Below are 24052 nucleotides of genomic sequence, written 5' to 3' on the forward strand. Positions count from 1 at the left end.
TGCCACCCCTATTACTAGCCTGTTCAACCTCTCTTTCGTGTCGTCTGAGATTCCCAAAGATTGGAAAGCAGCTGCGGTCATCCCCCTCTTCAAAGGGGGGGACACTCTTGACCCAAACTGCTACAGACCTATATCTATCCTACCGTGCCTTTCTAAGGTCTTCGAAAGCCAAGTCAACAAACAGATTACCGACCATTTCGAATCTCACCATACCTTCTCTGCTATGCAATCCGGTTTCAGAGCTGGTCATGGGTGCACCTCAGCCACGCTCAAGGTCCTAAACGATATCTTAACCGCCATCGATAAGAAACATTACTGTGCAGCCGTATTCATTGATCTGGCCAAGGCTTTCGACTCTGTCAATCACCATATCCTCATCGGCAGACTCGACAGCCTTGGTTTCTCAAATGATTGCCTCGCCTGGTTCACCAACTACTTCTCTGATAGAGTTCAGTGTGTCAAATCGGAGGGTCTGCTGTCCGGACCTCTGGCAGTCTCTATGGGGGTGCCACAGGGTTCAATTCTTGGACCGACTCTCTTCTCTGTATACATCAATGAGGTCGCTCTTGCTGCTGGTGAGTCCCTGATCCACCTCTACGCAGACGACACCATTCTGTATACTTCCGGCCCTTCTTTGGACACTGTGTTAACAACCCTCCAGGCAAGCTTCAATGCCATACAACTCTCCTTCCGTGGCCTCCAATTGCTCTTAAATACAAGTAAAACTAAATGCATGCTCTTCAACCGATCGCTACCTGCACCTACCCGCCTGTCCAACATCACTACTCTGGACGGCTCTGACTTAGAATACGTGGACAACTACAAATACTTAGGTGTCTGGTTAGACTGTAAACTCTCCTTCCAGACCCATATCAAACATCTCCAATCCAAAGTTAAATCTAGAATTGGCTTCCTATTTCGCAACAAAGCATCCTTCACTCATGCTGCCAAACATACCCTTGTAAAACTGACCATCCTACCAATCCTCGACTTTGGCGATGTCATTTACAAAATAGCCTCCAATACCCTACTCAACAAATTGGATGCAGTCTATCACAGTGCAATCCGTTTTATCACCAAAGCCCCATATACTACCCACCATTGCGACCTGTACGCTCTCGTTGGCTGGCCCTCGCTTCATACTCGTCGCCAAACCCACTGGCTCCATGTCATCTACAAGACCCTGCTAGGTAAAGTCCCCCCTTATCTCAGCTCGCTGGTCACCATAGCATCTCCCACCTGTAGCACACGCTCCAGCAGGTATATCTCTCTAGTCACCCCCAAAACCAATTCTTTCTTTGGCCGCCTCTCCTTCCAGTTCTCTGCTGCCAATGACTGGAACGAACTACAAAAATCTCTGAAACTGGAAACACTTATCTCCCTCACTAGCTTTAAGCACCAACTGTCAGAGCAGCTCACAGATTACTGCACCTGTACATAGCCCACCTATAATTTAGCCCAAACAACTACCTCTTTCCCAACTGTATTTAATTTTAATTTATTTATTTATTTTGCTCCTTTGCACCCCATTATTTTTTATTTCTACTTTGCACATTCTTCCATTGCAAAACTACCATTCCAGTATTTTACTTGCTATATTGTATTTACTTTGCCATCATGGCCTTTTTTGCCTTTACCTCCCTTCTCACCTCACATTGTATATAGACTTGTTTATACTGCATTATTGACTGTATGTTTGTTTTTACTCCATGTGTAACTCTGTGTCGTTTTATCTGTCGAACTGCTTTGCTTTATCTTGGCCAGGTCGCAATTGTAAATGAGAACTTGTTCTCAACTTGCCTACCTGGTTAAATAAAGGTAAAATAAATAAAATAAAATGTGTGCTAAGGTAAAGAGAATCAGAGCAGGTGGTCAGTCCAGTTTAAGTGTTCAGCAGTCTGATGGCCTGTAGATAGAAACGGTCTCTGAGCGTGTTGGTATCAGACCTCATGCTCCGATACCATGTGCCCGACAGTAAGGGAGTGAACAGCTCGCGGCTGGGATGTGCGGGGTCCTTGATGATGCTGCTGGCCTTCCTCATTACCGTTTCAAGTAGATGTCCTGGATGGGTGGGAGCACTAGACCATCCTCACTATTCGCTGTCGGGCCTTGCACTCATGGAGTGTGCAATTCCTGTATCAGGCTGTGATGCAACCGGTCAGGATGCTCTCGATGGTGCAGCAGTAGTATTTGAAGAGGACCTGGGTGGCATTGCGAATTGGTGTTGTGCAAAGCCACACAGTCGTGGGTGAACAGGGAGTACTGTAGAGGGCTGAGGACACACCCCTGGGGGGCCCCTGTGTTAAGAGTCAGTGTGGAGGAGGGGTTGTTGCCAATCCTCACAGCCTGTGGTCTGCCTGTTGGGAAGTCCAGCATCCAGTTGCAGAGAGTGGTGTCCAGACCCAGAGCTCTGAGCTTGGTGTCAAGCTTGGAAGAAACAATAGGTGTTGAACAGCATCTTCACATAGGCGTTCCTGTTGTTCCTATGTGTTACGGCCGTGTGAATATCAATGGAAATGGCATCTTCTGTGGATCTGCTGGAGTGGTAGGCAAATTGGAGTGGGTCCAGTGTGCTGGCCTTGATGTGGGCCATGACCAGCCTCTCGAAGCACTTGAGTGTGATGGGGCGATAGTCATTTGAACATGTCATCTCTTTTTTCTTGGGCACTGGGACGTATGGTAGTCTCCTTGAAGCAGGTGGGGACTACAGCCTGGGACAGAGACATGTTGAAGATGTCAGAGAAGACACCCGCCAGCTGGTCAGGACATACTCTGAGGATGCGGCCAGGGATGCCATCTGGGCCAGAGTATTCACTCTTTTGAAAGTTTTCCTCACATCAGCCTCGGAGAGCGAAAGCACCTGGTTGTCCGGAGCAGCTAGACTCTTCCTGGATGGATCGGTATTGTCTGCCTCGAAGCGAGCATAGAATGTGTTAAGCTCAACTAGGATGGAGGTTTCGGTGGGCACCACACAGCTGGATTTGCCTTTGTATCCCGGGATAGTCTAGTCCTTGACACCTGCTTGACGAGTCTGAGTTGTCGAACATCAATTCAATTTTGTATTGTCTATTTGCTTACCTAATGGATTTGCGGAGCTCGTACCTTCTTGCCTTGTACGTGTCGCAAGCCACCGAGTCATCTGGATTTGTTCTGCTAACATTGAATGCTGCAGTACGGGCACTCAGCAAGGTATGGATATCTCCATTCATCCAGGGTTTTGGTTTGGGTATTTCCGGATCGTTATTGTGGGTACAACATCATCAACACATTTCCTAATGAAGCCTGTGACTGACGTTGTATATTCGTCAATGTCAATGGATGAGTCCTGGGTTCGATCCATATCGAAAATGGTCATGATTTCTTTTAACGCGATTTTATTATTATTAAAGATTTTTATTATCAAGTATGTCGCCCATTAGCCACTACTGATTACTATATTCATATGAATCAGAAGATATAAATAAAATAAAATGTTCTTTAAAAAATTTTACTAATTAAATTGGTCCATAGAATTAGATTTGAATACCATTGTAACTCCATGTTATTTCCTTAATGTGGGTACATTGTTTAGCATGTTCATCATGTTGACAGTCCTGTCCAACTGTGCGTTTATGACGATGAGTGTCCCTCCGGCATGGAGTAAAACTGTTGGGTAAGTTTCAAACCTACATAGGAGATCATTAATGCTTTGTGAAAACTATAACATTATTGAGAGTGATTTTGACCACTACAAAGTTTCACCTAAAGCTATTTTATTCAGCTTCTATATCTCTCCTCCTCTTTTTGTATTGCAGATATGTTTTCACTGGTATCTATACCTTTGAGGCAACAATTAAAGTGTTGTCCAGTGGCTTCTGTGTTGGAGATTTCACATACCTTCGAGATCCATGGAACTGGCTGGATTTCATTTTGATCAGCATGACGTGAGTATTGGGAGAGTAATTGCTGTCAGTTGTCAGCCCAGTAACATTAGACACAGGGACAGGTATTAGAATGTGTGTGTATTTGTGTGTTTCTTTGTGTGTCTGTGTGCATGAGTGAAGAAGTAAGGTCAAAGGTTAGGAAGGTCAAAGGACATCTCCAATGGCTTAATGAGTTTGACCCTGGCCATGTCTGCTCCTTACCTCTCCTTCCCCCAGGCCCCAGCACCCCATGTACTCTCGCTCAAAACCCTCTGTCTACTACATCAAATACGATGATTACTTCCTCATCCATGTCCATGACCTGGTCAAATCCACCTAGAATACATCTTTACCCAGTGAAAACTACCTAGAAAGAACTTGTCCCCTCTTCCTCCGATCCTCACACCTGTACACTCACCTTAGGTCGAGTCCTATTTCAAATCAGTCAATTCAGGAAATGAGTTGAAATTCAGTATTCACCAATGTCAAAATATTGGGAAAAGTTGAATTAATGAATGGAATGTCAATCCATTTCCTGAATTGACTGGATTGAAATGGAACTCTCTGCAACCATGACACTTCCCTGTCATGATTGTGGGCATGTTCCCTGCCCTGTGTTTCGTCCAATGTCAGAAATATTTGTCCACTTGCAAAGGAAGGTCACACACCACACTCCGGGTCTATTTCTAGGTGTTTACCTCCTTCCATGTCTTTCTTTGTCCCAGTACCAAGTGACTAAAGGTCTGTGGTGCTCCAAATTGCTGCACTATGATTTTTGAGGGGCAGATACTGTACTGTATATGGCCTTGGAGCCCCGATGAAAAGTAACACCTTAAAGCTCATCCGGCTAATTTCAGTCATGTACGGCAGGTAGCCTAGCGGTTAGAGTGTTGGGCCAGTAACCGCAAGGCTTCTGGATCTAATCCCCATGCTGAAAAGGTAAAAATCAGTTGTTCTGCCCCTGAACAAGGCAGTTAACCCACTGTTCCTGATAGGCTGTTTATATAAGTGGGTTAAGGATCCTACTATCAAAATATGAAACAGATTGTTTCCGTGGAACCTAATGTGATCTAGTTTCTTTCAAATGTATTTTTGTAAAGTGTCATCCTTCTTCAAACATTGAAAGTTTTGCGTGTGAGTCACATCCACATCATGACGTATGCCACTTCATAACTAAATCTCCATATATGGTGTCTTACTGGTCCAGTCACACTCTTGCCTTCTGCACTCGGTTTACAAATAACACTGCCATTTGGCTCTAGAAGTCGATAGTTGCCCTGAGCTAAATATATCCTCCGCTAAACCATATATTTTACCATAGCAACTGATCCTCCATGTTAGAATAACAACTGAGCCAATGGTATTGAATTAAGTGTAGATTAAAAGTCCATGAAACTGAACAGATTTTTGTTCAACTGACACATCAACTGTCAACTCCTCTATTCTAATGTGTGGTTGTGTTGTTATGTTTTGTGCTCGGCAGGTACCTCACAGAGTTTGTTGACCTGGGCAACGTGCCTGTCTTCAGGATGTTCCGTGTACTCCGAGCCCTTAAACTAATCACTGTAATTCCCGGTACGTGTCACATAAGAAGGTCCAAATCCCACTGGGGTGTGTTTGTTTACTGCACCACCTGCTTTTGAACACCTGCTTTGGGTCCTGTGTAGCTCAGATGGTAAGTGTGCGGTGCAAGCAACCCTAGGGTTGTTTTAGTTTGTATTACAGCTCTCTACTGTAAGTCACCTTGGATAAAAGCATCTGGTAAATGGCATCTGTTATTATATTATAAGCACAATGCCCTGCAATGTACACAATAAAAAAAGGGTTGTTAATTACAACATACAGAGAACAAGGATATCAAGCACATCAAATATTCTCAACATTGTGTTATTCATTCTTCAACAAATAGTTTACATGTCACATATTATTTTAATGTTTATTTTTATTTATTTGAAAGGTCTGAAAACCATTGTGGGCACTCTGATCATGTCAGTGAAGAAGCTGGCTGATGTGATGATCATAACAGTGTTCTGCCTGGCTGTGTTCGCTATGATCGGCCTGCAAATGTTCATGGGAATCCTGAAGCAGAAGTGTGTTCACTGGCCCCCTGGTGAATGGCATTTCAACTCCACCTACATGGGCAACATCACTATGGCTAATGGTTTTAATGATGTTATGGGCTACAATGACATGAACACCGGCAACAGCACATGGGACTTCAAGGCATACATCAACGATAAAGGTATTGACAGGCTTTTGATGGCACATTGACTTGTGGAAGGGGAGTTGATAGTGGCCTAATGAACCATTATATTATATTAATTGGGAATTTATCATGGCACTTACAGTATGATAGTTTTAAATAAGTATATACATTTCTATGAGAAGTATACACATTTGAATAAGAAATGTTATAAATGCATGCTTCAGTAAAGCTATTGGCTATAATGACACATAAGGTGGCAACAGCAAGTGGGACTTCAACGCATACATCAATGATTAAGGTACTGACAGGCTTTTGATGGGTCATTGATTCAGGGCATTGATAATGACTTACTGAACCAATTTCTTATGGCTTGGGGGCAGTATTTCAACGTCTGGATGAGAAGCGTGCCCAAAGTAAACGGCCTGTTACTCAGGCCCAGAAGCTAGGATATGTAAATCATTGGTAGATTGGGATAGAAAACTATCTAAAGTTTCCAAAATTGTTAGAATAATGTCTGTGAGTATAACAAAACTGATATGGTAGGCAAAAAACCTGAGGAAAATCCATCCAGGAAGTGGGATTTTTTTGATGTGGGTAGTTTTCAATTGAATGCCTATAGAGTATCTAATGGGTTAGGACACATATTGCAGTTCCTATGGCTTCCACTAGATGTCAACAGTCTTTAGACATTGTTTCAGGCTTGTTTTCTGAAAAATGAAGAAGAATGAGACCTTTCTATCAGTGGACTGTAGAATCATGCAGTGCTGGTTTGTGCACGTGACCGAGTGCGCGCCCTTCGTTGTTTTTCCTTTCTATTGAATATGCTATTGTCCAGTTTAAATATTATTGATTACTTAGACAATTGACAACCTGAGGATTAATTATAAACATTGTTTGACATGTTTTGATGAACTTTACCGGTACTAGTAGGATGTATTCGTCTGCGTGTTTTGACCGCCTTTGAGCCAGTGGATTACTGAACAAAACACGGCAACAAAACTGAGTTTTTGGGATATAAAGAGGGACTTTATTGAATAAAACAAACATGTATTGTGTAGCTGGGACTCTTGTGACTGCAACCAGTAAAGATCTTCAAAGGTAAGTGATTAATTCTATCGCTATTTCTGAATTTCGTGACTCCTCGACCTGGTTGGAAAATGTTTGTATGTTTTTGTAAGCATGTCCTCAGATAAACACATGGTATGCTTTCGCCGTAAAGCCTTTTGGAAATCTGACAAAGCGCCTGGATTAACAAGAAATTAATCTTTAAGCCGATGTATAACACTTGTATTTTTATGAATGTTTATTATGACTATTTCTGTATTTTGAATTTGGCGCTCTGCATTTTCACCGGATGTTGTTGAGGTGGGTCGCTAGCGGAACGCCTACGCCAGAATGTTTAAATTTATTAATTGGGATTTTGTCACAGTACTATATGATATTACTGTCTATAATAACTATATAAATATGTAAAAAACATACAGTACAGTGCCTTCGGAAAGTATTCAGACTCCTTGACTTTTTCTACATTTTGTTACCTTACAGCCTTATTCTAAAATGTATTAAATAAATACAAATTCCTCAGAAATCAACACACAATACCCCATAATGTAGTAACTGGCTGCAGGGAAGTCAGGCGCAGGAGAGCAGAATTGGGTAGCAAACGGAGCCCTTTAATATGGCGAACAAACACACGGCACTAAGAAAGTTAAACAAATACTGGTTGACATAACCAGGCGCAAACCAGTCTGAACTGCACATACACGTAACAACAAACAATTCCACACACAGACATGGGAGGAACAGAGGGTAATTCAGTCTGATGAGGGAATGTGAACCAGGTGTGCGGAAAAACAAGACAAAACAAATGGAAAATGAAAGGTGGAGCGGCGATGGCTCGAAGACCGGTGACGTCGACCGCCGAACACCCCCCGAATAAAAGAGAGGGACCGACCTCGGTGGAAATCGTGACACATAATGACAAAGCGAAAACAGGTTTCTTGGCATTTTTTGGAAAAAACAGAAATACCTTATTTACATAAGTAATCAGACCCTTTGCTATGAGACTTGAAATTGAGCTCAGGTGTATCCTGTTTCCATTGATCATCCTTGAGATGTTTTTCAACTTGATTGGAGTCCACCTGTGGTAAATTCAATTGATTGAACGTGATTTGGAAAGGCACTCATCTGTCTATGTAAGGTTCCACAATTGACAGTGCATGTCAGAGCAAAAACCAAGCAATGAGGTCGAAGGAGTTGTCCTTAGATTTCCGAGACAGGATTGTATCGAGGCACAGATCTGGGGAAGTGTACCAACACATTTCTGCAGCATTGAAGGTCCCCAAGAACAGTGGCCTTCATCATTCTTAAATGGAAGAAGTTTAGAATCACCAAGACTCTTCCTAGAGCTGGCTGCCTGGCCAAACTGAGCAATCAGGGGAGAAGGGCCCTGGTCAGGGAGGTGATCAAGAATTTGATGATCACTCACACAGAGCTCCAGAGTTCCACTGTGGAGATGGGATAACCTTCAAGAGAAGCAAAACCATCTCTGCAGCATCAGGCTATTATGGTAGAGTGGCCAGATAGAAACCACTCCTCAGTAGAAGGCACATGACAGCCCTCTTGGAGTTTGCCAAAGGGCACCTAAAATCTCTCAGACCATGAGGAACAAGATTTTCTGGTCTGATGAAACCAAGATTAAACTCTTTGGCCTGAATGCCAAGCACCATCCCTGGCACCATCCCTACGATGAAGCATGGTGGTGGCAGCAGTATGTTGTGGGGGTGTTTATCAGTGGTAGGCACTGGGAGACTAGTCAGGATTGAGGCAAAGATGAGCGGAGCAAAGTACGGTGAGATCCTTGATGAAAACCTGCTCCAGAGCACTCAGAACCCCAGACTGTGGCGAAGGTTCACCTTCCAACAGGACAATGACCCTAAGCACACAGCTAAGGCAACGCAGGAGTGGGTTTGGGACAAGTCTCTGAATGTACTTGAGTAGCCCAGCCATCAAGGAAAATAGAGGTGTAGCTCCCCATCCAACCTGACAGAGCTTGAGAGGATCTTTCTTTTTTAATTGTATTTATTTATTTAACCTTTATTTAACTAGGCAAGCCAGTTTAAGAACAAATTCTTATTTACAATGACGGCCAAACCCGGACGATGCCGGGCCATTTGTGTGCCGCCCTATGGGACTCCCAATCACTGCCGGATGTGATGCAGATCTGTAGAGAAGAATGGGAGAAACTACCCAAATACAGGTGTACCAAGCTTGTAGCGTCATACCCAAGTAGACTCAAGGCTGTAATTGCTGCTAAAGGGGCTTCAATAAAGTCAAGTGTCTGAATACTTATGTAAATGTCATATTTATGTTTAAAAAAATATATAAATTAGAAAAGAATCTAAAAACCTGTTTTGCTTTGTCATTATGGGGTAGTGTGTGTAGATTGATGAGGGAAAAACACTATTCAATGCATTTTAGAATAAGGCTGTAAAGTAATAAAATGTGGAAAAAGTGAAAGAGGCTGAATATTTTTCGAATGCACTGTATATCAACTTGATGCACTCTCTAATGGAGGTCCCTTCTCTGTTTTCCTCCAGCAAACCATTACTTCCTTCCTGGAATGTTAGACCCTCTTCTTTGTGGAAACGTTTCTGATGCTGGGTAGGTTTTTTGGGATATCAGAGTTGAGCATATGGGTAGCTTTATAATCTTACCTTTTCTCTGTTGATAATGCAATAAATACATGGTACAAAGAATTTCAACATAGTTCAAATTCAACATGTCTTTGAATGCTGAAGACCATATGTCCTATTACATTTGTTTTGCCTATTCATTGGCATTTTGACAGAATATGTCCTGAAGGATACACGTGTATGAAGGCCGGAGGGAATCCCAACTATGGATACACAAGCTACGACAATTTTGGATGGGCCTACCTTGCCCTAATTCAGCTCATGACACAGGACTTCTGGGAAAATCTACTCCAGCTGGTGCGTATACATCATGACTATGACATAGAGATTTATTTTCTCCTGATATTTCCTGAAATCTACGTCTGTAACATCAGCCGGTAGACCAAGTTTGAATTTGAGAGATTGCAATCTTATATGTCCTCAGGGATATTGATACAGAAAGAGTACTCAGTCGGTTTACTGGTGAGTTAACTGGCCATTTTTCCCCTCTACCCATAGACTCTTCGCTCTGCAGGGAAAACCTACATGATTTTCTTTGTGGTGGTGATCTTCCTGTGCTCGTTCTACCTGATCAACCTGATCCTAGCTGTGGTGGCCATAGCGCATGCTGAGCAGAACGAGGCCACCAGGGCCGAGGCCAAGGAGAAGGAGGAGGAGTATGCCATGATCATGGTGCAGCTGAAGGAAAGGAGAGAAGCGGAGGTCAAAGAGGTGTGATCAACTTACTATGTGTGTGAAGTGCTTTGAAACAATTAATTGCTCTCTTTGATCAGATGATGGTTGAAAGAGTAAGATTTAGATAGTCGATTCAACTCTAGATTAAAATGTCTGACGAACTGGATAAATACAAAAAGGTCCTAGTAATCATTCTAAGTGTTCATTTGCAGATTACTTCTCATGTTGGTCATTCTCGTCCTTAGTTTGCTTGATTCTGGTCAGTGATGGACTGATTATTTGACTGACAGGCATCATGAACACCATGAACACACTGAAATTGCTTGCAGTCAGACGTCACCGTCCAGTAGAACATCTAAGAAAGAGAACGATGAAAGGCAGATCAAGAAGTTGCTGATGATGAGGTGTGTACTTCCTCCAGCCTTGATAAGTAGGCGAGTCTTTAAAGGACTCCAATGGAGGCATCATGGTCAGAGCCAATGCCAATAAGGTCCTGGCAGACCAGGAGGTGAGCCGCATGGCTCAGATGGGTTGCTGTGCTCTTGATGTTATGACCCTTTTCACACTAATGTGCCTACCTGAAACAAAGTGTGCTGGCTCAGATATTGTTTATTCATATTGTTTATTCCTTTTCAGGATAGTTTCAGCAACTATGATGAATGCATAACCAATGAATGAATGCATAACCTACTCAGTACAGCTTGGATTGGTTAGGCTCGGTTTGTCTCTGAAAAAGTGGGCTGCTGGCCTCCTGAGAGGCATCCCTACAGACCCGGGTTCGATACCGGGCTGTATCACAACTGGCCATGTCCCATAGGGCGGCCCAGTTCCATCTGGAGGGTTTGGCCAGGGGGGCTTTACTTGGCTCATTGCGCTCTAGTGACTCCTTGTGGCAGGCTGGGCGACTGCAGGCTGATCTCAGTCATCAGGTAAACAGTCTTTCCTCCGACATATTGGTGTGGCTGGCTGGCTTCCAGGTTAAGCGGTCGAGTGTTAAGAAGCGCGGTTTGGCGGGTCATGTTTCAGAGGACGCATGACTTGACCTTTGCCTCCCGAGCACGTTAGGGAGTTGCAGCGATGAGAAAAGATTGAAATTGTGGAGAAAATAAGGTAGGGTACGGGGCAGCTTTTGGAATTTTGGATGAAAAGCATGCCCAAATTAAACTGCCTTCTACTCAGGCCCAGAAGATAGGATATGCATATAATTGGTAGATTTAGATAGAAAACACTCTAAAGTTTCCAACACTGTTAAAATAGTGTCAGTGACAGAACTGATTTGGCAGGCGAAAACCTGAGAAAAATCCATTCAGGAAGTAGGATTTTTTTGTTTTGTTGTAGTTTTCTATTCAATGCCATTACAGTGTCCATTGACTTAGGACTCAAATTGCAGTTCCTATGCCTTCCACTAGATGTCAACAGTCATTAGAAATTGTTTCAGAAAATGAGGGAGTAAGAGCAGTCTGAATGAGTGGACCCTGCCGTGTCACAGAGCTTTTACATGTGCGCGACCGAGAGAGTTCCTTTCTTGTTTACCTTTTATATTGACGACGTTATTGTTCGGTTGAAATATAATCGATTATTTAGGCTAAAAACAACCTGAGGATTGATTGCGAACATCGTTTGAAATGTTTCTATGAACTTTACGGATACTATTTGGATTTTTTTGTCTGCCTGTTGTGACTTTGAGCCTGTAGAGTACTGAAGAAAATGCGCAAACAAAAGTGAGGTTTTTGGATATAAAGAGACTTTGTCGAACAAAAGGAACAGTTATTGAATAAATGAATGTCTTCTGAGTGCAAACATATGAAGATCATCAAAGGTAAGTGATTAATTTTATCCCTATTTCTGACTTGTGTAACTCTTCTACTTGGCTGGTTACTGTTTGTAATGATTTGTCTGGTGGGCAAATAATCGTAAGTTATGCTTTCGCCGTAAAGCATTTTTAAAATCTGACACCGTTGTTGGATTCACAAGAAAGTCATCTTTAAACCTATGTAAAATAGTTGTATCTTTTCTGAATTATTATAATGAGAATTTCTGTATTTGAATTTGGGGCTCTGCAATCTCACTGGATGTTGGCCAGGTGGGATGCCACATACCCTAGAGAGGTAAACAAAACAATTTTTTTAAAGTGTGTTGCTATGCGCCTGGTGATGTTTGTCTTTGTTCTACTGTCTGCTGTTGTGTTGAAGAGGGCCAGTAGACCCAAGGGGAGTAAGGACCAGCTGGAAGTAGCAGGCCTTCAGAAGAAGACACCCAGTTCACCCAGTGTCTACAGCCAAGATGCCATGGACGGTAACTGTCACAAATCGCAATGGATCTGTATACGAGAAATGAAATGTCCTAAGGAATCCATGTGTGGGACTGGAATGTGATGTATAGGACTGTTATTGCGAAATCCACCCATACCTGTGTTCTAATTGGCTCCTGTTTTAGAGCAAGGGCTTCTTTTATATCCTTTTATGAGTTATGCAGTTTCATCATCAAAGTTTCCCATCTAATGCACTGATGACGTACTGTTTCAGCTGCTTCAGCAATAAGACCAACAACCCACAGTCTTACACGTTTGAACTTTAGGTGCTCAAGACAAGTAATACTTTTCAAGACCTACATAGACTTTAATAATACTTTTGAACTTTAAGTGCTGCAAACAATGAATAAAGGTTGAAAACAAATCAGGGTCATGTACAAAATAACAAAAACTCACAAAATGTACTCTGACGTTAACACCTTCCTCCTTTACCCTCATTTCAACAGATTTGGAGGAGGAACTGAGGCCTTGTCCTCCTTGCTGGTACAAGTGTTCAGACGTCTTCCTGAAATGGAACTGCTGTGTGCCCTGGGTGACTTTCAAGAAGTGGGTGCACTTCATAGTGATGGACCCATTCATGGACTTGGTCATCACCATCTGCATTGTACTCAACATCATGTTCTTGGCCATGGAGCACTACCCCATGTCAATAGGTTTTGAAGAAGTGCTGAGTGTGGGGAACTTGGTGAGTTAACTTCCTTAATGATGCTCTTCCACTTTACTTCTTCTCTTGCCATGATAGGGGTACCTTAGCTTTTTATGGCTGCAGGAGCAGTATTGAAAAGCTTGGATGAAAAGGTGCCCATATCAAATGGTCTGCTCCTCAGTCATAGTTGCTAATATTTGCATATTATTATTAGTACTGGATAGAAAACACTCTGAAGTTTCTAAAACTGTTTGAATGATGTCTGTGAGTATAAGAGAACTCATATTGGCAGGCAAAATCCTGAGTTGAAATCAAAACAGGAAGTCAGAAATCTGAGCTTGTATGTATTCACCAAAATGAGTCCCCAATGAAATCCACTTGAGATATGAATGATTTTGCACTGCCTAGGGGTTCCACTAGATGTCAACCACAAATAGAAATTATAATGAGGCTTCTATGTTGTTGTGGGAGTGAATGAGAGCAGAATATATCAGATGTCCATCAAGCAGCCATTTTATGATCCCACTTTGTCCTCATGGTAGTTACTTGCTCACGAAGACAATAAAGAATACTCCGGTTGGAACTTTATTGAAGCTATATGTTAAAAACATCCTAATGATTGATTCTGTACTTAGTTTGAAATGTTTCTCCGACCGATAATATCACTTTTTTCAGTTTTTGTCCAATATAACGCTGACCAGAATTAGCTTTTGGATATGTATACCAAACGCTCTAACAAAAGAAGGTATTTGGACATAAATAACGGACATTTTCGAACAAAACAAACATTTATTGTGGACCTGGGATTCCTGGAGTACTTTCTGATGTAGATCATCAAAGGTAAGGGAATATTTATCATGTAATTTCTTGTTTATGTTGATGCCATCTTTGCAGCTGTGGTGTTTTTAAATTGAGCTCCGTCTTTTTTGAAAGACGGAGCTTTTGAAATCTGACACAGCGGTTGCATTAAGGAGAGGTATTTCCATAATTCCATGTGTATAACTATATTATCATCTACATTTATGTTGAGTATTTCTGTTGAATGATTTGGCTATGCAAAATCACTTGATGTTTTTGGAACTAGTGAATCTAACGCGCCAATGTAAGATCAGATTTTTTTTATATGAACTTTATCAAACAAAACATGCATGTATTGTGTAACATGAAGTCCTATGAGTGTCATCTGATGAAGATAATTCAAGGTTTGTGATTAATTTGATCTTTATTTCAGCTTTTTGTGAATGCTATATTTTGCTGGACAATCGCTGTGCTTATTGTGGTTAGGTGGAGACCTAACATAATCGTTTGTAGTGCTTTTCGCTGAAAAGCCTATTTGAAATCGGACACTTTGGTGGGATTAACAACGAGAAAATCTTTACAATTATATAAGACACGTGTGTTTTAGGAATTGTAATTATGAGATTTCTGTGGTTTGAAATTGGCGCCCTCTATTTTCACTGGTAGTTGTCATATCGATCCCGGTATCGGGATTGCAGCCATAACAGGTTAAAAAATCTCTCTCTCAAAATGATCATGTTCAAAAACGCAGGTTTACAGTGCAAGCAGAAACCATGAGAATCGACATATCTACACACGGCACAGTTTTCAATAGAATTCACTAGGCCCCACCTCTCTCATCTCTTGTACAGGTCTTCATAGGAATCTTCACAGCAGAGATGGTGCTGAAGCTCATCGCCATGGATCCGTACTACTACTTCCAGGTCGGGGGGAACATCTTCGACAGCATCATTGTGGCAATCAGCCTGATGGAGCTGTGGCTGGCCGACGTCGAGGGTCTTTCCGTGCTTCGCTCCTTCCGTCTGGTGAGGGTCCCTCCACCCACAATTTAGATCATACTCTCTGTGTAACTGTGCAGTGAGAATCAATCACGATCGATCAATAAATGTTCATAAACTAGTTACAAGAGTAGGGTTGAAAACTACTGGGTTATTTACCAAAATTACCGGTATCTTCTGTAATTTGAGTAATTAGCAGGTCATCTATGGCAATCTGTGGTAACTTCGGTCATTTATACTTGAAGAACTAGTATATTCTGTATTCATATTATTCATTTTGTATATCTGTGTCCATACTGTCCTTGAGTTTCTAGTGGATAGACTATATGGTTTAATAGAAAATAGCCTAATGAAAGAAGCATCTAATCGACAATGGCATAATTTTTTCATCAACTCTTCCAACTATTGACAATTTTTCACATCTGCCATCAGTTTGATTCTACAACATTTCTGATAAAGACATTGTAAAACACTATGTATTGACATGGTCAAATAAATAGGTGTGAAAATATTTTTTAAACATACATTTGAAGTAGGAAGTTTAAGTTGGAGTCATTAACTTGTTTTTCAACCACTCCACAAATGTCTTGTTAGCAAACTATAGTTTTGGCAAGTCAGTTAGTTCATCTACTTTGTGCATGACACAAGTAATTTTTCCAACAATTGTTTACAGATGATTTAACTTATAATTCACTGTATCACAATTCCAGTGGGTCAGAAGTTTACATACACTATGTTGACTGTGCCTTTAAACCGATTGAAAAATTCGAGAAAATTATGTCATGGCTTTAGAAGCTTCGGACAGGCTAATTGACATAATTTGAGTCAATTGGAGGTGTACCTTTGGATGTTTTTCAAGGCCTACCTTCAAACTCAGTGCCTCTTTGCTTGACATCATGGGAAAATCAAAAGAAACCAGCCAAGACCTCCAAATGCCTGAAGGTACCACGTTCATCTGTACAAACAATAGTACGCAAGTATAAACACCATGGGATCACACAGCCATCATACTGCTCAGGAAGGAGGCGCGTTCATGCTCCTAGAGAAGACTTTGGATGTACTTTGGTGCGAAAAGTGCAAATCAATCCCAGAAGAACAGCAAAGGACCTTGTGAAGATGCTGGAGGAAACAGGTACAAAAGTATTTATATCCACAGTAAAACAAGTCCTATAATCGACATAACCTGAAAGGCCGCTCAGCAAGGAAGAAGTCACTGCTCCAAAACCGCCATCAAAAATCCAGACTATGGTTTGCAACTGCACATGGAGACAAAGATCTTACTTTTTTGTAGAAATGTCCTCTGGTCTGATGAAACAAAAAAACTGTTTGGCCATAATGACCATCGTTATGTTTGGAGGAAAAAGGGGGAGGCTTGCTAGCCGAAGAACACCATCCCAACCGTGAAGCACGGGGGTGGCAGCATCATGTTGTGGTGGTGCTTGCTGCAGGAGGGACTGGTGCACGTCACAAAATAGATGGCATCATGAGGCAGGACAATTATGTGGATATATTGAAACAATCAAGACATCAGTTAAAGCTTGGTCGCAAATGGGTCTTCCAAATGGACAATGACCCCAAGCATACTTCCAAAGTTGTGGCAAAATGGCTTAAGGACAACAAAGTCAAAGTATTGGAGTGGCCATCACAAAGTCCTGACCTCAATCCTATATAAAATTTGTGGTCAGAACTGAAAAAGTGTGTGCGAGCAAGGAGGCCTACAAACCTGACTCAGTTTCACCAGCTCTGTCAGGAGCAATGGGCCAAAATTCACCCAACTTATTGGGGGAAGCTTGTGGAAGGCTACTTGAAACATTTGACCAAAGTTAAACAATTGAAAGGCAATGCTACCAAATACTAATTGAGTGTATGTAAACGTCTGACCCACTGGGAATGTAATGAAAGAAATTAAAGCTGAAATAAATAATTCTCTCTACTATTATTCTGACATTTCACATTCTTAAAATACAGGGAATTTATACTCTGATTAAATGTCAGGAATTGTGAGAAGCTGAGTTTAAATGTATTTGGCTAAGTGTGTGTAAATTTCCAACTTCAACTATGTCATGCTGAAACCCTCATATTAAACATCACTAAGTTTTTTTTTAAATCACCTTATTAGATTATATTATAAATGCCCAAAAATATATAAATGCAACATGCAACAATTTCAACGACTTTACTGAGGGACAGTTTATATAAGGAAATTAGTCAATTTAAATAAATAAATTAGGCCCAAAAGGGCTTTATTACAGACATAAATTCCTCCTCAGTTTCATCAACACTCCGGGTGGCCTCTGACCATCTCGCAGGTCAAGAAGCAGCATGTGGAGGTCCGGGGCTTGCGTGGTTACACATAGTCTGCGGTTGTGAGGATGGTTGGACATACTGCCAAATTCTCTAAAACGACATCGGAAGTGGTTTATGGTAGAGAAATGAACATTAATTTCTCTGGCAACAGCTCTGGTGGACATTCCTGCAGTCAGCATGCCAATTGCATGCTCCTTGAAAACTTGAGACATCTGTGACGTTGTGTGACAAAAGTGCACATTTTAGAGTGGCCTTTTATTTTACCCAGCCCCAGGGTCACTGTAATTATCATGCTGTTTAATCAACTTCTTGATATGCCACACCTGCCAGGTGAATGGATTATCTTGGCAAAGGAGTAATGCTTTCTAAAAGGGATGTAAACAAGTCTGGGCATAAAATCTGAGCGAAATTTGCTTTTTGTACCTTATGGAATATTTCTGGGATCTTATTTAATCTCATGAAACATGGAACCAGCACTACATGTTGCGTTTATACTTTTGTTCAGTAAATACAGAGGGCCATATACAATTCCAGACACCTGTGATAATCTCAAGTACCCCAAAAGATCATTAGATCTTAGATACATTAGATATCATTAGATTTTTTTTTTTAATAACTAGAAAGTTACAAAAATATTGGTAGTTTACTGGTAAACTTTAAAAGTTACCAATAATATACCCTCCTTTTGCAACCCTATGCAAGATAATATCAAGTAAAGTGATACTAACTCTGCAAACCTATTTATTGGGCCAGTGTCCTGGACACAGCTCAATGGAAAATCAAGTTTTGATTACATTTTCTAAAGCAGTTTCTGGGAAATCAGCCCTATGTAACCTTATAATGTCTCTGATTGTTTTGGGGGCAGATGCGTGTTTTCAAGCAGGCCAAATCCTGGCCCACACTCAGCATGACAATCAAGATCATCGGTAATTCAGTGGGCACCCTAGTTAACATCACTCTGGTTCTGGCCATCATCATCTTCATGTTTGCCGTGGGGGGCATGCAGCTCTTCGGCAAGAGCTACAAAGAGTGTGTCTGCAAGATCTCCTTGGACTGCATGCTGCCTCGCTGGCACATGGATGACTTCTTCCACGCTCTTCTCATCATCTTCCGGGCGCTGTGCGGAGAGTGGATCGAGACCATGTGGGATTGCATGGAGGTGGCCGGACAGGGCATTTGTCTCGTCTTCTTCATGATGGTCATGGTCATCGGTAAACTAGTGGTGAGTGATGGGCACTGGAGGGTGGGCATTGAACTATTTTGATGTTTAATTAGTTAATGGATTATTCAAAAGGTGTAATACACATAACATGAAAGATCAGGGAGCGTGTTTGGTGGAGCGCTCCATGCATACAGTGCACATACCACAGATGCAGCTCTTATGTTGCTGTTAGATAATGAGTAGATTATGCCAGCTCCACATTCTTTTGATGGATACCAGGCGGTCCTTCACTGTAAACAAAACTGGTTGTGTTTCCTCTTTGGTTATTCATAGGATGAAGAGAGGAAATAGCTATGCCAGTTTACCAAAAACCTGACAACAAACAATGTGCCAAAGACAAGCATGGCTTTCTGTCTGAACTCCCGGGAGAATCTCATTGACTAGTAGTAGCATTGAATAGGACACACACCATTCACTCAATGGAGAGGCTATTATTAGTTCCATGATATGGGCCAGCAGTTCTGACCTTGGGGTGTTTGGGGATCCTCTGGGGCAGGTGGCATAGATAAAATAGCAGGGGGCTTACAGGAATCATGGAGGGGGCAGCCTTAAGTCTACTGATGATGTAGCAGGCGTTTGAGGTCACGCAAGTCCAATACCACTGTTAGATACTATTGAGAGGTAAAGTTACACGCTTACTGTCTGACTTTTAGAATACTTTTGACAATATTAACCAGAAGAAATTGACAAATAATAATTTCACTACCCTGGTTCAAGAACATCGGGGACAACAATAACAAATACGATGTGCTAAAAAAATCCAGTTGTTCTAACTATCCATCCAGGTGTTGAACCTCTTCTTGACCTTTCTGCTGAGCTCGTTCAGCCGTTACAACCTGGCGGCTCCAGAGGAGGACGGGGAGATGAACAACCTGCAGATCGCCACCAGCAGGATTACCAGGGGCATGGACTGGGCCAAGGCATACATCATCAAGCAGTTCTGCATTATCATAGGCAACCAGCCTAAGGAGGATGGAGATGGGGCTGACGGTAATGGGGGTAGTAATGGGGATGTGGACGGCCTCCCAAAGGACAGCTTGGCTTTGAAAAATATAAATTCCAGTGACAACCCAAAGGCTGATTTGGAGCTCAAAATGCTGGACGATGTTAACCCAAGTGGATTTCTTGCAAATGCGAATTTGACCCTGAATGTACCTATTGCCAAAATGGAGTCTGATGATGATGAGGATGACAGTTCTGACGTGAAAGGAAAAGGCACAAATGAGGATGCTAAGGTAAGACTTTGGCATTATTGATGAGTAAAACTTGACACAGAAATCTGTTCCCACTAGGCACACACTGGTTGAATCGTCATTGTTTCCATGTCAGTTCAATGAAATTACGGTGAACCAACGTGGTATAGATTCTGAATTGACGTCCGTGCCCAGTGGGTTATATTTTGAGCATTCATTACAAACAATATAGAGTAATCAAGACTAAGGCTTCATACTGACAAGAGAAATAACCGATATACAAGCACATACATGCACTTCATATGTTGTTGTCATTTGCAATATTATTAGTACTAGTATTATTCTATTCAGTATCAGTGTTATTGTAATGCTGATAAGATAAATAACCTTTTCCTTTTGGTACATTTTATGGGATTTCTTATAGTCATGGCCAAATAACTTAAGCAAACTACAGTATTTTAATTCCGCAGTGACAATCAAAATAAATCTGTCTGCTGCTGACATGCAGGGTAGACTACCCACATAAAATATATAATACTACAGTACTTAGTATACAATTCTGTAGTAATATGTATTATACTGTGGAATACTATACTACACACTGTAGTATCCCTTGATCATGTGTAGTACTTACTATATAATGGTTTAGCATACTGTAGAATACTATAGTAAATACTACAATATTATCCACCAAAAAGCACTATAGTAAATACTACAGTAATGTCTGCAAAAACACCACATTTTTTAAACTATTGTAAATACTACAGTATTTCATTTGCAATTACCCGGCCCATTCCCCTCCCCCATATCCCAATTTGTGCCAAGTGAGAAATCTACATGCCAAGTATAGATCATATATTGTGTTCCCTATAAGTTATAGAAAAGAGGAGGACCTCTGAACTATCCGTTCAGACCCCAGTCCTACCGACCTACTTACATGTTATTGAAAATTTGCACTTTTAGTATTTCTCCAGTAGGTTTCCTCAAGGAGAAAGCCTTCAATTCTATGTCAAAGATAGTGCAACTAAAACACTACAGTAAATACTACAGTATAATACAATCTGCAAAAACACTACATTAATTACTATACACTACAGTTTTCTTTAACTATATTAATTAAACTACAGATAACTACAGTAAATACTATTATATTTAATGTATTGTTTTTGCAGGCTTTAGTCAGGGCTCTCGAGTGGCGCAGCAGTTTAAGGCACTGCATCTCAGGGCAAGCGATGTCAGAGTCCCTGGTTCAAATCCAGGCTGTATCACATCTGGCTTTTTTCGGGAGTCCCATAGGGCAGTGTACATTTGGCCCAGCGTCACCAGGCTTTAGTCGGTGTAGGTGTAACCGATGTGAAATGGCTAGCTAGTTAGCAGGGTGCGCGCTAATAGCGTTTCAATCAGTGACGTCACTCGCTCTGAGACCTTGAAGTAGTTGTTCCTCTTGCTCTGCAACGGCTGCACAAACTCCTAAAGGAAACACTTCAGGCCACTCGCAGTTAACATATAACATTATTGAATTACAATTTATATTTACATTCTTCTGTGCAGGGGTTGAATAATATTTTGGAGCTGACATGTTTACAAACTTTAAAGAGACTGTAGGGCAACAGTTGCTATGTCCTACTTCTTTCCCACAGTGTGTTTACTATTTAATATATTGTGACAAGCGGCACTGTATGTGAAAGAGATACCATATGAATATGTGACTGGGCAAAGAGTTATTGGCACATAGGTAACTTAAATCATTCTTCCTCTTACTAACCTATATAATGTTGTGCTGTTTCCCAGGAATATCTGCTCAAAACAGTGACTAAATAAAGGACATAGTAAATTGATGATATGACATTTCATATCTCTCAAACCAACCCAGATTAAACTCTGAGTTCAAGATACAATTTAATTAAAGGGATAGTTCTCATTTTGTTTTTGTGTGTTTTTTTTACCTATAAAATTAGCTACAAATGGGATATCTCAGATGATCTAATACAGATGTCTCTCTCACTACAGCGAAGGAAACCTATTGCACAGGACAATGCCTCTTTGATCTGCAGGACAAGTGTGGAAGTGGAGAAAGAAGAGGCAAACCCCACCAGCCCTGAGAACTGCTGGACTGCGAGTAAGAGGATCTCCCTCTTACAGGCTTGATGCTGTAACTCCATGGGAGTCAATATACACGAAACAAAAATATAAATGCAACATGTAATGTGTTGGTCCCATGTTTCATGAGCTGAAATAAAAGATCCCACAAATATAACTCAGTAAAATCTTTGAAATTGTTGCATGTTGCATTTTTTTGGGTTCAGAATACAGAATACTGTAGTTAAGGGGGAGAGTGTAGTTCAGGGGGAGAGTGGGAGTGAGAGCAGGGCTCGCTTACATAGTGTAGTTTTGATTGAGTCATGTTGCATTTCCCTGGCTGATAAGACAATGACTATACTGCCTATTTAGGTGGAGGTTCCCTGTATGGTTCAAATGGTAGAATACATTTTAAGTGAACATGAATTCATTAGCACACCTCTCATCTCCATGAATGAGCATTATTTTTTTCACCTGCATTGATTGTACTTCTGAAATGCCTGACTTGACAAATGTGGACCGTACTGGTAGATGGGGTGCGAGGGATGTTTTGCCTAATCTTACTCATATGTTCTCCTTCCTCAAATCTCTGATAGCATGTATTGGACGATGCCCTTGCCTTGATTGTGACATCACCACAGGGAAAGGAAAAACTTGGTGGAACTTCAGGAAGACATGCTTCCTCATTGTGGAACACAACTACTTTCAGTCCTTTATCATCTTCATGATCCTAATGAGTAGTGGAGCTTTGGTGAGATGCCTTCTTTCAGTGCAATGCGGACAACAACATATGGTGTTTTGAAACAGCCGTCCATGATATTTGGTTCAATTCTTCACAGGCTTTTGAAGACATACACATTGAACAGCGCAGGACTATAAAAGTCATCCTGGAATATGCTGATCAAGTCTTCACCTACGTGTTCATTATTGAGATGCTCTTGAAGTGGGTGGCTTACGGATTCCAGGCCTACTTCACAAATGCATGGTGCTGGCTGGACTTCCTCATTGTGAATGTAAGGCAAAGTAATAGCCCGTGCCCATCTGGGTAGTGCATCCTAGTCATATTTTATATTTTCAACAATTATAAGTAATATTTCATCAATATAAATGATCAAAATTTCAGTTCCTTTGAGAAAGCTAATCTTCACATGTTGTCATCACATCCCAAATCTCCTAGGTGTCTATGATTGGTTTAACGGCTAACATCCTGGGCTACGCTGAACTTGGGTCAATCAAATCTCTTCGAAAGTTACGGGCTTTGCGGCCCCTCCGTGCCCTGTCCAGATTTGAGGGAATGAAGGTAAGTATTTTACAAGTCGAGAATACTGAAATAAGAGAAGTGGTGTATTTGATGAGTCCCGAACATGTAAATCTGTGGCCTTAGAAATTAAATGCATTTGTTGATACATTTTCGAGATCTGATCAACAATGCAAAGAGTATTTCACTCCAATTAGTCTCAGCAGTTCTACATGAATCCCTTTTTACATCCTGTACAAGCTCTGCTTTTACTAGAGATTTGATTGGCAGGTTCTCTCAAATTTGGGCACATCATTTCCTTTCCACAGGTGGTGGTGAACGCTCTGGTGGGGGCCATTCCTTCCCTTGTCAATGTGCTTCTAGTGTGCGTCACCTTCTGGCTCATCTTCAGCATCATTGGAGTCAACCTGTTTGCTGGGAAGTACTACTACTGCTTCAATACCACGTCTGAGGAGATGTTCTCTGCTGACATTGTGAACAACAGGTCCGAATGCGTCCAACTAATAGAGGGTAATGCCGACGTACGCTGGATGAACTCAAAGATCAACTTTGACAACGTGGCCATAGGCTACCTTTCCCTCCTGCAAGTAGTGAGTTTCAAAACAGGTTGCTTACTAATCATATAGCCTACTACTCAATCAAATCAATCAAATGTATTTATAAAGCCTTCTTACATCAGCTGATGTCACAAAGTGCTGTACAGAAACCCAGCCAAAACACCAAACAGCAAGCAATGCAGGTGTTGAAGCTTTGTTGTATAGT

The 24052-nt window shown here is 41.4% G+C and overlaps 1 protein-coding gene and 1 non-coding gene across 2 annotated transcripts in view; both read left to right on the top strand.

Moving 5' to 3' along the window:
* The window catches only part of scn4ab (sodium channel, voltage-gated, type IV, alpha, b), a 41225-nt gene that overhangs the window by 11666 nt on the left and 5507 nt on the right, over window positions 1–24052 (top strand). The window contains exons 5-21 of the mRNA XM_020486326.2: window positions 3563–3652; window positions 3795–3923; window positions 5386–5477; window positions 5860–6144; window positions 9708–9771; window positions 9959–10100; window positions 10302–10514; window positions 12671–12773; window positions 13236–13474; window positions 15085–15258; window positions 18404–18760; window positions 19546–19995; window positions 21964–22072; window positions 22629–22783; window positions 22872–23045; window positions 23210–23332; window positions 23599–23880. Coding sequence (XP_020341915.1) covers window positions 3563–3652; window positions 3795–3923; window positions 5386–5477; window positions 5860–6144; window positions 9708–9771; window positions 9959–10100; window positions 10302–10514; window positions 12671–12773; window positions 13236–13474; window positions 15085–15258; window positions 18404–18760; window positions 19546–19995; window positions 21964–22072; window positions 22629–22783; window positions 22872–23045; window positions 23210–23332; window positions 23599–23880 — 3181 coding nt within the window. The remainder of the gene's footprint in view (window positions 1–3562; window positions 3653–3794; window positions 3924–5385; window positions 5478–5859; window positions 6145–9707; window positions 9772–9958; window positions 10101–10301; window positions 10515–12670; window positions 12774–13235; window positions 13475–15084; window positions 15259–18403; window positions 18761–19545; window positions 19996–21963; window positions 22073–22628; window positions 22784–22871; window positions 23046–23209; window positions 23333–23598; window positions 23881–24052) is intronic.
* LOC116374511 (U7 small nuclear RNA) lies at window positions 20899–20953 on the top strand. The gene has a single exon (XR_004210479.1). It is a non-coding gene; the product is annotated as a U7 small nuclear RNA (small nuclear RNA).

The sequence above is a fragment of the Oncorhynchus kisutch genome, linkage group LG6 (genome assembly GCF_002021735.2).
Source record: "Oncorhynchus kisutch isolate 150728-3 linkage group LG6, Okis_V2, whole genome shotgun sequence".
Taxonomy (NCBI): domain Eukaryota; kingdom Metazoa; phylum Chordata; class Actinopteri; order Salmoniformes; family Salmonidae; genus Oncorhynchus; species Oncorhynchus kisutch.